This window comes from Myotis daubentonii, chromosome 3 (genome assembly GCF_963259705.1).
Source record: "Myotis daubentonii chromosome 3, mMyoDau2.1, whole genome shotgun sequence".
NCBI lineage: Eukaryota > Metazoa > Chordata > Mammalia > Chiroptera > Vespertilionidae > Myotis > Myotis daubentonii.
In genome coordinates, this window is record NC_081842.1 from 9,937,129 (window position 1) to 9,950,119 (window position 12,991).

The following is a 12,991-nucleotide window of genomic DNA, read 5'->3' on the forward strand; positions in this document are numbered from 1 at the left end:
GAAGAGCCTCGGTCCCAACCCCCTCTTCAGGAGCGGTGTGCAGTTCTGCGGGTTTATTCGCAGGAGAAAGGCCGGGCTAGCAGGTGGATCTACCTGTCACCAGTGCTTCCTCCCAGGACAGCACATCTCCGTCTGCAGCCGCTGCTTTCCTCCCTCGCCTCTGCGCTGTTTCCCATGGGAAGGCTTATATTCTTATGCGGCTAAATCTATGCTATGGGTCTTCTTCCTGTGGCTCCTGGGCATCTTTTCTGACAACACCCCTGTGTTTCCTTGTGATCTCAGTGGCCAGGGACCACTGTCAGGCTTCCACCTGGTTTTTCTGACCACGTCCCTGAGGGAAGAGGGACTGTGAGGCTCACCAGGCAGGTATTGGGGGCTCACTGGCCCGGAGCCGGAGCAGGTGCAGGCAGGAAACCGTCAGGCGCAGCCCTAGAGGAAAGGCAGGAGTCTGGGTGCCGTTACTGCCCCACAGGGCACACAGGTGCCTGGGGCAGGTGAGTTCCGCTCTGGGGATCAGGAGGGGGCCCTTGCAGCCATGCTTGGACTGGACATACCCTTGATCATCTGGGTTAGGCAAATGACCCAAGCTTCCCCAGGAGGTGGCTGTGGGGTCCCCATCAGCTGTGGTGATGGCAGTGGGGGTGAGGCTCCATGGTCCCACCTGTGTCCCTCAGGAGATGACAGGGCCTTTCCAGGCCCCTTTCCCAATTCCCTCTGCAGCCTAGGAATCTGACAGAGACCTACGTCCACTGTCTTCTCAGTCGGGGTGGGGAAGGGCAACGGGGTTCCGGGATCCTTACGTGCTAAGGGCAGCGGCAGAGGGGGCGGCCAAGTGACGCATGGTGGGCAGGAAGCTGGCGGCAGGTGGGAGGGCGGTGGCGGAGACCACGGAGGGCCACATGGAGTAAGCCACGGGTGAGCCAGGTGCGGCTTGCAGCGGGGCTGGGGGCGCATAGTGGTGGTGATGGTGCACGGAAGGCGGCTTCTGCCTCTCAGCTCGCAGCCCGGTGGGGTGAGGCCACTGCAGGCCCTCGGCACAGCACGAACAGCAGCTCATTTCTCCTGGGACTTGCTGCTTCAGGCACCCCTCCCCCACCCCCACTCCCATTCCTGACTTAGGGTGGCCTCAGAGCCCAGGAAGGGAAGGGGAGGGAAGGGTGGGAGAAAATGGGGGGGAGGGGGCGCGGAGAACTCATCCCAAGGAAGCAGCTTTCTGGGCCTCAAACTGCACAACTCATTCCTCTTCTGAGGGGGACGGGGGAGAACTGGGGGATTTCACGGCCAGATTACAGGCCCCCAGAGCTAGAAATGTGCTTTTCAGAGTTACACAGATACACAATGTCCAGAAGTGTTTACTTGTGTGGCGTCCTTTACCTGGTGTCTGCTCCAGGCTGAGCCTACCTGCAGGGTGGGCGGCAAGGGTGTGGCTTGCGGTCCCCTGGAGGAAGCAGAGGCCATTGGGGGCACGGCCTGGAGCATCAGGTTCTGCATGATGACCTGGTGCATCTGTGCGTTCTGCAGCAGCATCATCTCCACCATGTCTAAAAGGGCGGGGAGGAGGGGCTCGGTTACACACACAGGGGCTCGCCCGTCCGTCAGGGGTCTCACCCGAGAACAGCTTGAGAGCAACTTATTTGTTGGAACAGGTGTAGGGTGTTCCAGGTATCTGTTCCTCCTGGGGGGGGGGGGCGGGGTCACATTCCCAGACCTGAAATTTCCAGGTCAGAGGGTGTGTGTGCTATAAAGTGTGTGGACGGTGTCCAGTTGGGCTCCTAGGAGGTGGCTCCTCTTGCCTTCCTCCTGGCAGATTCCTCAAGCCCACGGGGACTGCATGGTGGCCCCTGACCTCAGAACATGGCCTTGTTTGGAAAAAGGGTCTTTACAGATGTAATGAAGGATCTTGAGGTGAGATCACTGTGGATTATCCAGATGGGGCCAAGTCCAAGGGCAAGTGTGTTTATAAGAGACAGAGGGAGATGGAGACCAAAGGGGAGCACAGACACGGACAGAGACGAGCGATTGAGCTACAGCCCAGGACACCTGGAGCTGAAGCATGGTGTCCCTCCTTTGGAAAGCTGCTGTTTGAAATACTCTGTTATTCTTTTCTTCATATATATATTGATTTTTTTACAGAGAGGAAGGGAGAGGGGTAGTTAGAAACATGAAAAACATCCATCAGCTGCCTCCTGCACACCCCCTACTGGGGATGTGGCCGCAACTAAGGCACATGCCCTTGATCACAATTGAACCTGGGACCCTTCAGTCCGCAGGCTGACACTCTATCCCAGCCGTGGGCAAACTACGGCCCACGGGCCGGATCCGGCCCGTTTGAAATGAATAAAACTAAAAAAAAAAAAAAAAAAAAGACCGTACCCTTTTCTGTAATGATGTTTACTTTGAATTTATATTAGTTCACACAAACACTCCATCCATGCTTTTGTTCCGGCCCTCCGGTCCAGTTTAAGAACCCATTGTGGCCCTCGAGTCAAAAAGTTTGCCCACCCCTGCTCTATCCAGTGAGCCAAACCGGTTAGGGCTACTCTGTTATTCTTTGTTTCTTATTCTGTAGGTCAACTCTGTTATTTTTAGACTGTAAAGTAACTTTGTTTTTAGCTTCAATAATAGAAAAGATAAACTTAACTGTCTGACTTTGCAAGCTGGCCATCTAAAGGGACTGATACGCTGATACTGATGATAATTCCCATTCTCATGCCAAGTGTTTGTATCCAAGGTTACAGGTGTCTGTGTAGATATGACAGGTGTTTGCTAGATATGATATATACTCAAGGTTACACGCTGTCTACAAAAATAACTTACACAAAGAACTAGAAGGATATAAAAAGAAAAGACTCCCTCCTATGTTTGTTCAGAATTTGACAGAGGTAATCCGCTCTGAACCTGCGCGCAATAAAGATGACTCCTAACTAACTGGCTCATTAAGGCGTCTTGTCCAGCTCGCTGATTTGCGATACAGCAGAGCCACCGCTGGAAGAGGCAGATGGACCGTCCCTGGAGGGAGAATGGCCCTGTGACCTCTGGATTCTGGCCTCCAGACTGTGACAGTGGGTTTCTGTGGTTTCCAGCCACCTGGCTTGTGGTGCTTTGTTACGGTAGCTCTGGGATATATTCACCAACTCTGGATGCTATGAAACGTGTAAATTTTTTCGGCACAAGAGGTAAACATGGGTTGTTTCCACAGCAGCTTGGTCCAGGAAATTAGGCATTTCCTCCAGGCTCTGTCAGACTCACCAAAGGAAGGCAGGTCCCCTAGGACCATTCATACTCCCAGGCAAACGAACAGGAGCCTGGAGGCCCGGGGGCAGGGGCTCAACAGGACACAGGACCCCAGCCAGCAGCCTCCCCACGCCAACGGAAACTCTCCCCTGGGTCCCCGTGGGCCAGCCCACCCTGCAGATTTGGGACTAACCAGGTCTCCATAATCACACGGGCCAATTCCTTAAAACACACCTTTCTCTCTGTGTACACATCCTATTGTTCTGTTTCTCTACAGAGCCCTGACTAACAGATTTTGCCCCAGGGTTGGGGCACTATGGGAGGTGCAGACCCAGAGCCAGGTGCCTGCAGCAGCACAGCTGTGGGAACTCTGACCCTGCGTGATAAGCAGTTGGAGAGGCTGTCTGGCGGCCCCATCTGGGAAGGGCCCTTGAGCTGGGCTGGGGCAGACCCCACCCACCAGCAGCAGTGAGAGCCTCTGAGGGGACACTTCCCAGTCAGGCCTCCAGGACTCCCACTGATAGAGTCAGGAGTGAAAAGATTAGATTTCACAGGAGCGAGCGCAGAAATGGACACATCCTGTTCGCTAAAGGGACGCTTCCTGACAGAGGGACACGGTAGTGCAATGGGAGAGCCTTCAGTCAAGGGCACAGGGTCAGACTGATGCCACGGCAAAAAGAAAATAGCATTGATCCCTAACTCATAGCACACACAGCCAGTCCAGAGGGATCGTGGATCTGAATGTGAAACATAAACAGCCACGTGAGACAGTATGACCTTGAGCAGGTAAAAACTTCAAACAGGACACCCAAGGCACTAACCATAAAGGAAAGAGCCCGAAACCTATTAGTAAAGTTAAGAACTTCACCTGAAGACATTAAGAGAGAAAGGGCAGGCCACAAAAGGACTTAATATTTGTAAACATATATCAAAAAAGGACCCATTGTAGCATATAAAGAATTCCTATAGCCCTGAGCGGTTTGGCTCAGTGGACAGAGCGTCGGCCTGCAGACTGAAAGGTCACAGGTTCAATTCCTGGTCAAGAGCGTGTACCTTGGTTGCGGGCACATCCCCAGTGGGAGGTGTGCAGGAGGCACCTGATCGATGTTTCTAGCTCTCTATCCCTCTCCCTTCCTCTCTGTAAAAAAAATCAATAAAATATATTTTTTAAAAAAAAGAATTCCTATAAATCAATGAGAGGCAAGCAACCTGAAAGAAAAGTGGGCAAAATACTTAAATGGGCACTTCACACCAATGGGTATCAAATGGCCAATAACTATGGAGTGTCCCCAAAAATGTATGCACACACTTTGAATAATTATAAAGGCAAAGTTTATTAAAATACATTTCACTTGCCAAATTGAGCTGTTAAAGTGAGTATACATTTTGGGGGGACATCCTGTATATAAAAGGTGAAACGTAAATTAAGCCCAGAATGACCTACTACTCATGCCCAACAGATTGGCAGAAATGGGGAAAAAAATCTGAAAACACGGAGTGTTGGTGAATTGCTGTGGGCAATTGAAACTCTCCTTCCTTTCTGTGGCATGTATATGGGAGTCACCACTCGGGAAGACTGCCTGGCAGTGTTTCCTGACTGGGCCACCTCTTTCCCCAGCATGTGCCCCACACGCATGTCCCGTCACCGGAAGACAGCAACCTCCAGAGCAGCACTGCTGTGGTAGCCCCCACAGGAAATAATTGGAACATCCAACTCCAAAAAGAATGCACCCAGTCCTTGCCAGTGTGACTTGACTGGGTGTCGTCCCATGTACAGAAAGGTTGGCGGTTCGATTCCCAGTCAGGGCACATGCCCGACCCTCGGTAGGGGGCCTGCAGGAAACAGCCAATCAAGGTTTCTCTCTCTCTCTCCTGCTCCTTTCCTCTCTCTCTAAAAATCAATTTAAAAATCTATTTTTTTTTTAAAAAAAAAAATGCAGCTCTAGCCGGTTTGGCTCAGTGGATAGAGTGTCGGCCTGCAGACTGAAAGGTCCCGGGTTCAATTCCAGTCAAGGGCACATGCCTAGGTTTTGGGCTCGATCCCCAGTAGGGGGCATGCAGGAGGCAGTCAATAAATGATTCTCTCTCATCATTGATGTTTCCATCTCTCTCCCTCTCCCTCCCTCTCTGAAATCAATAAAAAATATTTTAAAATAATAATAAAAAAAATAAAAAAAGAACACACCCACAATTTGTGAGATACTGTGATTGGTTAGTGCAGCGGGCTGAACAATGGCCCCAGCGATGTCCACTTTCTAATCCCCAGAGCCTGTGATGGTGTTTCATTACAGGGCAAAAGGGACCTTGCAGATGTGATTAACTTAAGACTCTTGAGATAGAGTGAAAGTAACCCAAGTATCCACGGATGGATGAAGGGATGAGCAAAATGTGGGCATGAGTAGTAGCTCATTCTGGTTTTATTCTGCCTTAAAAAGGAAGGATATTCTGACAAGCACGACAGCACAGATAAACCTTGAGGACATTATGCCAGTGACATAAGCCAGTCACAAAAGGAATCGCACATGCCGTGTGATTCCATTTTACATAACGTTCCTAGCGGAGTCAGATTCAGAGACACAGAAATTAGATGGTGGGTGCCAGGGGCTGGGGGAGGGGAATGTGAGTTAGTGTTCAATGGGACAGAGTTTTAGTTTGGGAAGATGAGAAAGTTCTAAAGATCTGTTGCATAACAGTGAACATCGTTAACCCACTTAAACATAGTTAAGATGGTAAATTTTATGCTTTGTGTTTTTTAGCACAATTTTTATGTATTTATTTACTAAAAATACTAGAGGCCAGGTGCACAAAATTCATGCATCGATGGGATCCCTAGGCCTGGCCTGTGATCAGGGCTGGGCTGATCAGGGCCTGAAGGCTGGGCGGGTAGGGAGAGTAGGCAACGGGACACAGGCGCAGAAAGAACGAACGCCTGATACCAACGCCACCACTGTACAGTTCCCTGCCTCCCCCACTTCTCCTTCCCTTGCCGGGGTGCCACCACCGTGGCAAGTGGGTGGCAGGCTGATCAGGGCCTGCCCACGGTAAGTGGGTGGAGGGGTAGGAGGGGGCACAGGAGGTTGGCCACCTGCCCCAAGAAGGGAGCCGGCCCTTGACCCCCCTGGGAAAGGGGCCGTGTCCGCCGCCACCCACCTCTGGTTCCCTGTCCCAGCCTGGGGCTGGGTCCCAATCAGGCAATCGGGGCCTGCTGGCCCAGGGGGGCGGGGTGGGGGGAAGGGACCTCTGGAGGTTGGCCGTGGGAGGGGGTTGGGGGGAAGTTGGCTGTGGGAGCACACTGACTACTAGGGGGCAGCTCCTGCATTGAGCGACTGCCCCCTGGTGGTCAGTGCACATCATAGTGATGGGTCGTTCCAGTCATTTGGTCATAATGGTCGCTTAAGCTTTTATATATATACTAGAGGCCCGGTGCACAAAAATTTGTGCACTCGGGGGAAGGGGGGGGTCCCTCAGACCGGCCTGTGCCCTCTTGCAGTCTGGGACCCCCGGGTGGCAGAGGGCAGGCCCAATCCCTAGGTGCAGCCCCTGGTCGGGCTCAGAGCAGGGCTGATTGGGGAGTTGGGGCGCCTTCCCCTGTCATGCACAGAGTAGGGCAGATTGGGAGGTTGTGATGCCACCCTCAGTCACGCTCAGGGTAGGGCCGATTGGGGGGTTGGGGCACCACCCCCTGTCACACTCAAGGCAGGGTCGATGGGGAGGTTGCGGCGCCACCCCCAGTCACGCACAGAGCAGGGCCCATCAGGGGGGTTGGGGCTCCATACCCTATCATGCACAGAGCAGGGCCGATCAGGGGGTTGAGGAGCTCCCCCTTGTCACTCACAGAGTAGGGCCGATAGGGGAGTTGGGCCACCGCCCCCTGTCACACTCAGGGCAGGGTGGATCAGGGGGTTGGGGCACCGCCCTCTATCACCCACAGAGCAGGGCCTATCAGGGGGTTGGGGCGACGCCACTGTCACACTCAGGGCAGGGCCAATGGGGAGGTTATGGCTCTACCCCATCACACACAGAGCAGGGCCAGTGGGGGGGGGGTTGGGGCGCCACCCTCTAACACCCACAGAGCAGGGCCGATCAGGTGGTCGGGGCGCCACCACTCTCATACTCAGGGCAGGGCCAATGGGGAGGTTATGGCTCTACCCCGTCACACACAGAGCAGGGCCCGTGGGGGGCGGGGGTGTTGGGGTGCCGCACCCTGTCACACACAGAGCTGCAGGGCGATCAGGGGGTTTGGGCGCTGCCCCCTGTCACGCTGATCCCGGTGCCGGGAGGCCTCTCAGCTCTGCTGATCCCAGTGCTGGGAGGCATATTACCCTTTTACTATATAGAATAGAGGCCTGGTGCACGGGTGGGGCCAGCTGGTTTGCCCTGAAGGGTGTCCTGGATCAGCATGGGGGTCCCCAATGGGTGCCTGGCCAGCCTGGATGAGGGGATGATGGCTGTTTGCAGCTGGTCACACACCCTTCATGGTGGGGGTCCCCACTGGGGTGCCTGGCCAGTCTGGCTGAGGGGATGATGGCTGTTTGCAGCTGGTCACACACCCTTCAGGGTGGGGGTCCCCACTGGGGTGCCTGGCCAGTCTGGCTGAGGGGCTGAGGGCTGTTTTCAGGCTGGGACTGAAGCTCCCAACTGCTCCTTTTTTTCTTTTTTCTTTTTTATTCTGGGCCAGCTTTAGCTCTGAGGCCTCGGCTGCTGAAAACAGGTGTCTGGCCTTTGTTTACCGTCTGTATTTGATACAATGTTGCGGTCCGTTGGCTGAAGCTCTGCTGAGTAAAGCAGGTTTCTGGGGTTTTTTTTAGCTTCTTTATTCGCAACATAGTTGCTGAGAGTTGCAGCTGAGAGGCCGGCAAGTCAGGCGGGAACGTTGGAGTTCTCTGTCACTGAAGCAAGCAAGCCTCCCTGTTCGCATCAGCTGCCTGGCTGCCGGCCGCCATCTTGGCTGCCAGTTAATTTGCATATCTCGGCCCTACTCTGTGAGTGACAGGGGGATTAGCCATTGGGAAGGGTAGCGGAGTGACACTAATTACCATGTTTCTCTTTTATTAGTGTAGATATAGATTTTTTTTTTATTATTATTGATTTCAGAGAGGAAGGGAGAGGGAAAGGGAGAAGAAACATAGGTGAAAGAGAAACAGCAACATCGATTGGCTGCCTCCTGCATGCCCTCTGCTGGGGATCAAGCCTGCAACCTGGGCATGTGCCGTGACTGGGAATAGAACTGGTGACCCCTTGGTGCATGGATCAACACTCAACCACTGAGCCACACCATTCGGGCAAGTCCTCTTTCTTTTATATCTTTTCTTCACTCAGCAATATCCATCATGGAAACATTTCTCAGAGTTAAAGCCATTTTCATGTTGGTAACAGGTGACTTCAGTTGAGTATCTAGAAGCTGACTCTAAATGACTATCCTGCTTACAAAATAGTTTCCCTTTCAGTAGAGAATTTCATAAGCCCACCACAATATTAATATCGAACACTTACCTTCCTTAATACTTCCAGACCTTTGAGCTGGGAAGGCCTGGGGAGGGGGAATCTGTGCGATGAGTGGCTGCTGAGGTAGCTGCTGAATGATGGTGGGAGGAGCCTGGGCGACCTAGGAAGAACCAGGTGACTAGCTACTGAATGCATCCTTGGAGAGAGTGTACTACAGCACCCACCTATCCACACACTCACCCATGCATCTACCCACCCACCCAACCATCCATCCACCCAACAAACCACCCACCCACCCATCCACACACCCGTCCACCTATCCACTCACCCACCCACTCTCTCACCTACCCACTCACCTACTCACCCATGCATCTACCGAGTCATCCAACCATCCACCAACCTGTCCATCTACTTATCTATCCATCCATCCAAGGGGAACTTTGCTGATTAACCCTAGAGGTTGAATTGATGATTGAACAGATAATCATGTGAGTATGGGCATTAGCTTACGACATGGTGTCTTATGGACTGAATGTTGGTGTAAAACACCCCCCTCCTTGCAATTTATGTGTTGAAATTAAGGTCTGAAGCTTCTCCTGGTCATTTTGAAGTTTTGAAAAAAGAGTTAAAACACTTCTTCCCCTAATTCAGGGTCCTCCTGATGCCAAATCTCCCTAATACGTCTACTCTTAGAGTGAAAGTTAGGACCTGGGACCCAGCCTCCCATCTGTAATGAGGGGACAAGACCACAATCCCCAAAGCCCTGTCTTAGGGCACCTGCGAGGATGACTGAGATGAGCCCCTGATGTCCTTGTGAGTGCCTGGGCGTGGTGAGTGCACCACTGTCGGCTCTCAGCCAAATGACCTCCTCAGAGCACTCTCTCAGGGCTGCTGAGCTTGCTGGAGATGGGAGGTCTCCGTGGGCACAGAGCCTTCCCACAGGGGTTCTGCCCCTGGCTTCACCAGGAGGAAGACCTACCGAGTGTTGGATGACCCGAGGCAGCTCCAGGGGCGGCGGGGGTGGGGAGGCGGCAGGGTAGATGCCAGGGGGCACCTCTGTTGGCAGCGCTGACCCACGGGCTTCCCTGCTGGGCCCTCTCCAGGAGTGGGCGTGGGCGCGGGAGAGCTCTTCCAGGAGTTGCTGTTCCTGCAACGCCAACCAGAGACTGCTGCTCAGAGGGGCAGCCACCAAACCTGGGGTGGGAGGTGTGCCCTGGGCTCTTCCCTGGTGGGCGGCCCGTGTGGGACACCTGGAGTCTCCATCACTGCCCTGCAGGGCTTCCCTAGGATGGAGCCAGGCCTGAACGCAGGGCCTGAGGGCCCTTTGAGGGGGCCCACATGAGAATATTGCTTCTTTTAAAATTTACCAAATCATATGAACTAGTTTCTGGTTCTGGCTGCCTCCGCGTCCCCGTCCCCTTCGCTACAAGTGCTACATTTATAGTAACTGTTTGTGTGGACTTGGAGTGCTCCTTCCTGCTGCTCGGGGACGGAGTTGGGACCAGCCTCCGGGCTTCCACTTCCTGTAGGAAGTGGGCCCTTTACTCAGCATCTCCAGCTTGGATAATGTGCCACCAGAGCAGGTGCCTAGCCAATCGCATGCTCGTCAGAGCCCAGACCACAGACAGAGCTGTTCCCAGTGCCCCAGGCGTGAAATCTCAGCTGCTCGCAGCTCACCAGCTGCCCATCCACGAATCACAAACCTCAGAGATCTGGCACTGAGTCCAGAAAGACATGATAACCCCCATTCCCACCTCACACACCCCACTCCCATCCTCCAGCCCCCACCCCCATCCCCTCACCCCCACCCCCACTCCCCACCCGGGTCTGAGTGTGGTGGCCAGTTGTTTCAGCCACAGACAGCTCGGGCCCAGGCTGCTGCGACCTACCCAGAGTCTCTGCCGAAGGTCCTTCCTCCTCCTCAGAGCGCTCTGCAGGGCTGCATCCGGCCTGGCCTCGTGTCCTGGAGAGAATGTGCAGACCCATCAGGACACCTCAGCCTCATCCGCCAAGACCTGGGGGTGACCTGGGCCCGTTTTCTCATGTGGAAAATGGGGGTGGGGGATGTCCCTGTCCTGGGGCTTACAGGTAAAGGTGATAGGATGGGATGTGAGGGTGCACTCAGCAGAGCACCTGGTGTGTGCGTGTGTGTGTGTAATTGTGCCTGCCTGTGTGCATGCGTGTGTGCGTGCATGTGAGTGTGGTATGTGTGAGTGTGTGCGTGTGTGTGAGTGTGTGTGTGTAATTGTGCCTGCCTGTGTGCATGCGTGTGTGAGTGCATGTGAGTGTGGTATGTGTGAGTGTGTGCGTGTGTGTGAGTGTGTGTGTGTGATTGTGCCTGCCTGTGTGCATGCGTGTGTGCGTGCATGTGAGTGTGGTATGTGTGAGTGTGTGCATGTGTGTGTGTGAGAGAGAGTGTTGTAAAGATAAAACAAACCTTCAGCCCTGGATGTAAGGAGCAGATTAAGCACAGCCTTGCCAATGACAGAAGAGGGAGGGACCTGAGCAGAAGGTGGGTCTGGAGCCTGCCCGAAGGGCTCCGAACAGCCCGGCCCTTACCTGGCACCAGGTGGGGGTCCTCGGAATCCCCTTCCACATCCTCACGCTCCTGCTCCAGCTTCTGTGAGGAAGAGACCGTGGCAGGGTCCGGTTCGCGGCACAGGCTCAGTGTGAGCGGGGCACAGGCTGGCGTGGGACACCTGCCTGCGCTTCAATGCCCCAGATGAAGGGGACGGGGCAGGAAGTGCTGGGTGCTAGAGGGTGGGACAGGCGGCAGGGTCATCATCCTCTCTTAGGGGCGAGTGTGTCACACTCTCCACACATGCACATATTCCTCCTTGGACTCTGAGGGCAGACGCTCTGATCTGTGGGGCCCCCTCCAGGCAGCTTTCTGAAGAGCCAGGCCCAGGCTAGCTCTGTGTCCCTGACCACCATGACTGCCCACCTGGGCAAGTCCTGGGGTAACCCCCTGCTGGCCCTGCAAGGGGGCCCATGGGCCAGCAGATGGGGGTGGGGAATACAGGGCTGCAAGGTCAGCAGAGAGGAACGAAGCAGGTAGGGAGACGAGGAGCTGCTGTGCTGGGCGGTCTCTGAGGCTCATGCAGACTCTCAGAGGGTAAGAAGTCTGGTGTGACGACAGGTCCCCCAGTCCCTCTGCCCAGGCCCAGACCAGGGGGCTGTGGGTCCTACAACAGGTGGGTCTCTGTCTTCCCTTAAACCAGGGTGGGGAATGTCTAGCCCGAGGGCCATATAAGGCCTGCGAAATCAAGTGGTCTGGCTCTGCCAAGGCAACCACAAGTGAGACTTGAACTTCAATAAATCCAGGAGCTTTTCTCATAGCAACATAAACTGATATTAAGCGAATGATGATGTTATAAATATCCAAATGGCCCTTGACAGATAAAAGGCCCCCCACCCCTGCCTTAAACACTGAAGCCCAGAGGATCCTCAGGGGACCTTTGTGGGGCCCTGGAAGCATCGGCCTCAGGTGTGTGCCTGTGTCCTGGCTGCGGAAACTGCCAGAAGAACCTACTTGGTTCTGTATGAATGCAAAGAAGAAAACTCAAGAAACCACAGTCCATTACAAGGCTAAAATCCACTGGGGGGGGGGGTGGGGGGGGGAAAGAACAACAAAAAAAGAAAAATAAAATCCACAGGAGAAGGTTTTGCTGGGAAGCAGTAGCACTCACAAGATGATCTCACCTTTTAAAGTTGCACTCCTATAAGCAGGTGTTAAAAAGACGACTGCCCGTCTGTCTTACCTTCTCCAAGAGTTTCAGGGTCAGTCGGGCCATTTGATCTGCCACAGTGGCATCCTGCATACCAGGACCCTGGGAGAGGGGACACCGCAGGCCCCACCCTCCCTGGTTGCCAGTTCTCTGCAGGAAAGCACAGCTCAGCCAGCTGGAGAGAAGCAGCCTCAGCCCTGCTGTTGATGAAGGATTGTGGAGACTGGCCTCTGCCAGGGAGCTGGAGGGCCCCACATCTCCCAGGACTGCAGCCAACACTGGCATCACCAAGGCAGTTGCTAGATGCAGCAGACAGGGAGGCCCCAGGTTGCCAGGTTTTCATGGAGAGTCTTTCCCAGGCCCCGCCCACTCCTCGCCCAGGGGTTGCTGCAAACACTACCATTCCCAGGTGTGGTCAGGCAAGCTCCTTGGGAGGGCAAATGTGGGCAGCAGCTGGGGCCAGAGGGACAGAGGAGGGTCCTGGCGGCAGGACAGTCCCAGCCCCACCCTACACCGTCCCCACCCTCAGGACAAAGCCCAGAAGAGTGCCGGGAGCCGGTCCAACCTTGCTGTTTCAAGGGACC

The 12,991-nt window shown here is 54.4% G+C and overlaps 1 protein-coding gene and 1 long non-coding RNA gene across 2 annotated transcripts; one reads left to right on the plus strand and one right to left on the minus strand.

Moving 5' to 3' along the window:
• Position 1: 1 nt before the first annotated feature.
• On the minus strand, positions 2–12,673 carry C3H21orf58 (chromosome 3 C21orf58 homolog). Its single transcript, XM_059686752.1, has 8 exons — positions 12,441–12,673; positions 11,239–11,299; positions 10,569–10,642; positions 9,659–9,826; positions 8,728–8,839; positions 1,402–1,541; positions 801–1,030; positions 2–429 (listed from the first exon to the last, which is right to left on the minus strand). Exons 1-8 carry the CDS (start codon positions 12,498–12,500, stop codon positions 378–380), a joined length of 897 nt encoding a protein of 298 aa, XP_059542735.1. The 5' UTR covers positions 12,501–12,673; the 3' UTR covers positions 2–377.
• Positions 1,188–2,903, plus strand: LOC132229991 (uncharacterized). Its single transcript, XR_009451776.1, has 2 exons — positions 1,188–1,887; positions 2,518–2,903. It is a non-coding gene; the product is annotated as an uncharacterized LOC132229991 (long non-coding RNA).
• Positions 12,674–12,991: the final 318 nt, after the last annotated feature.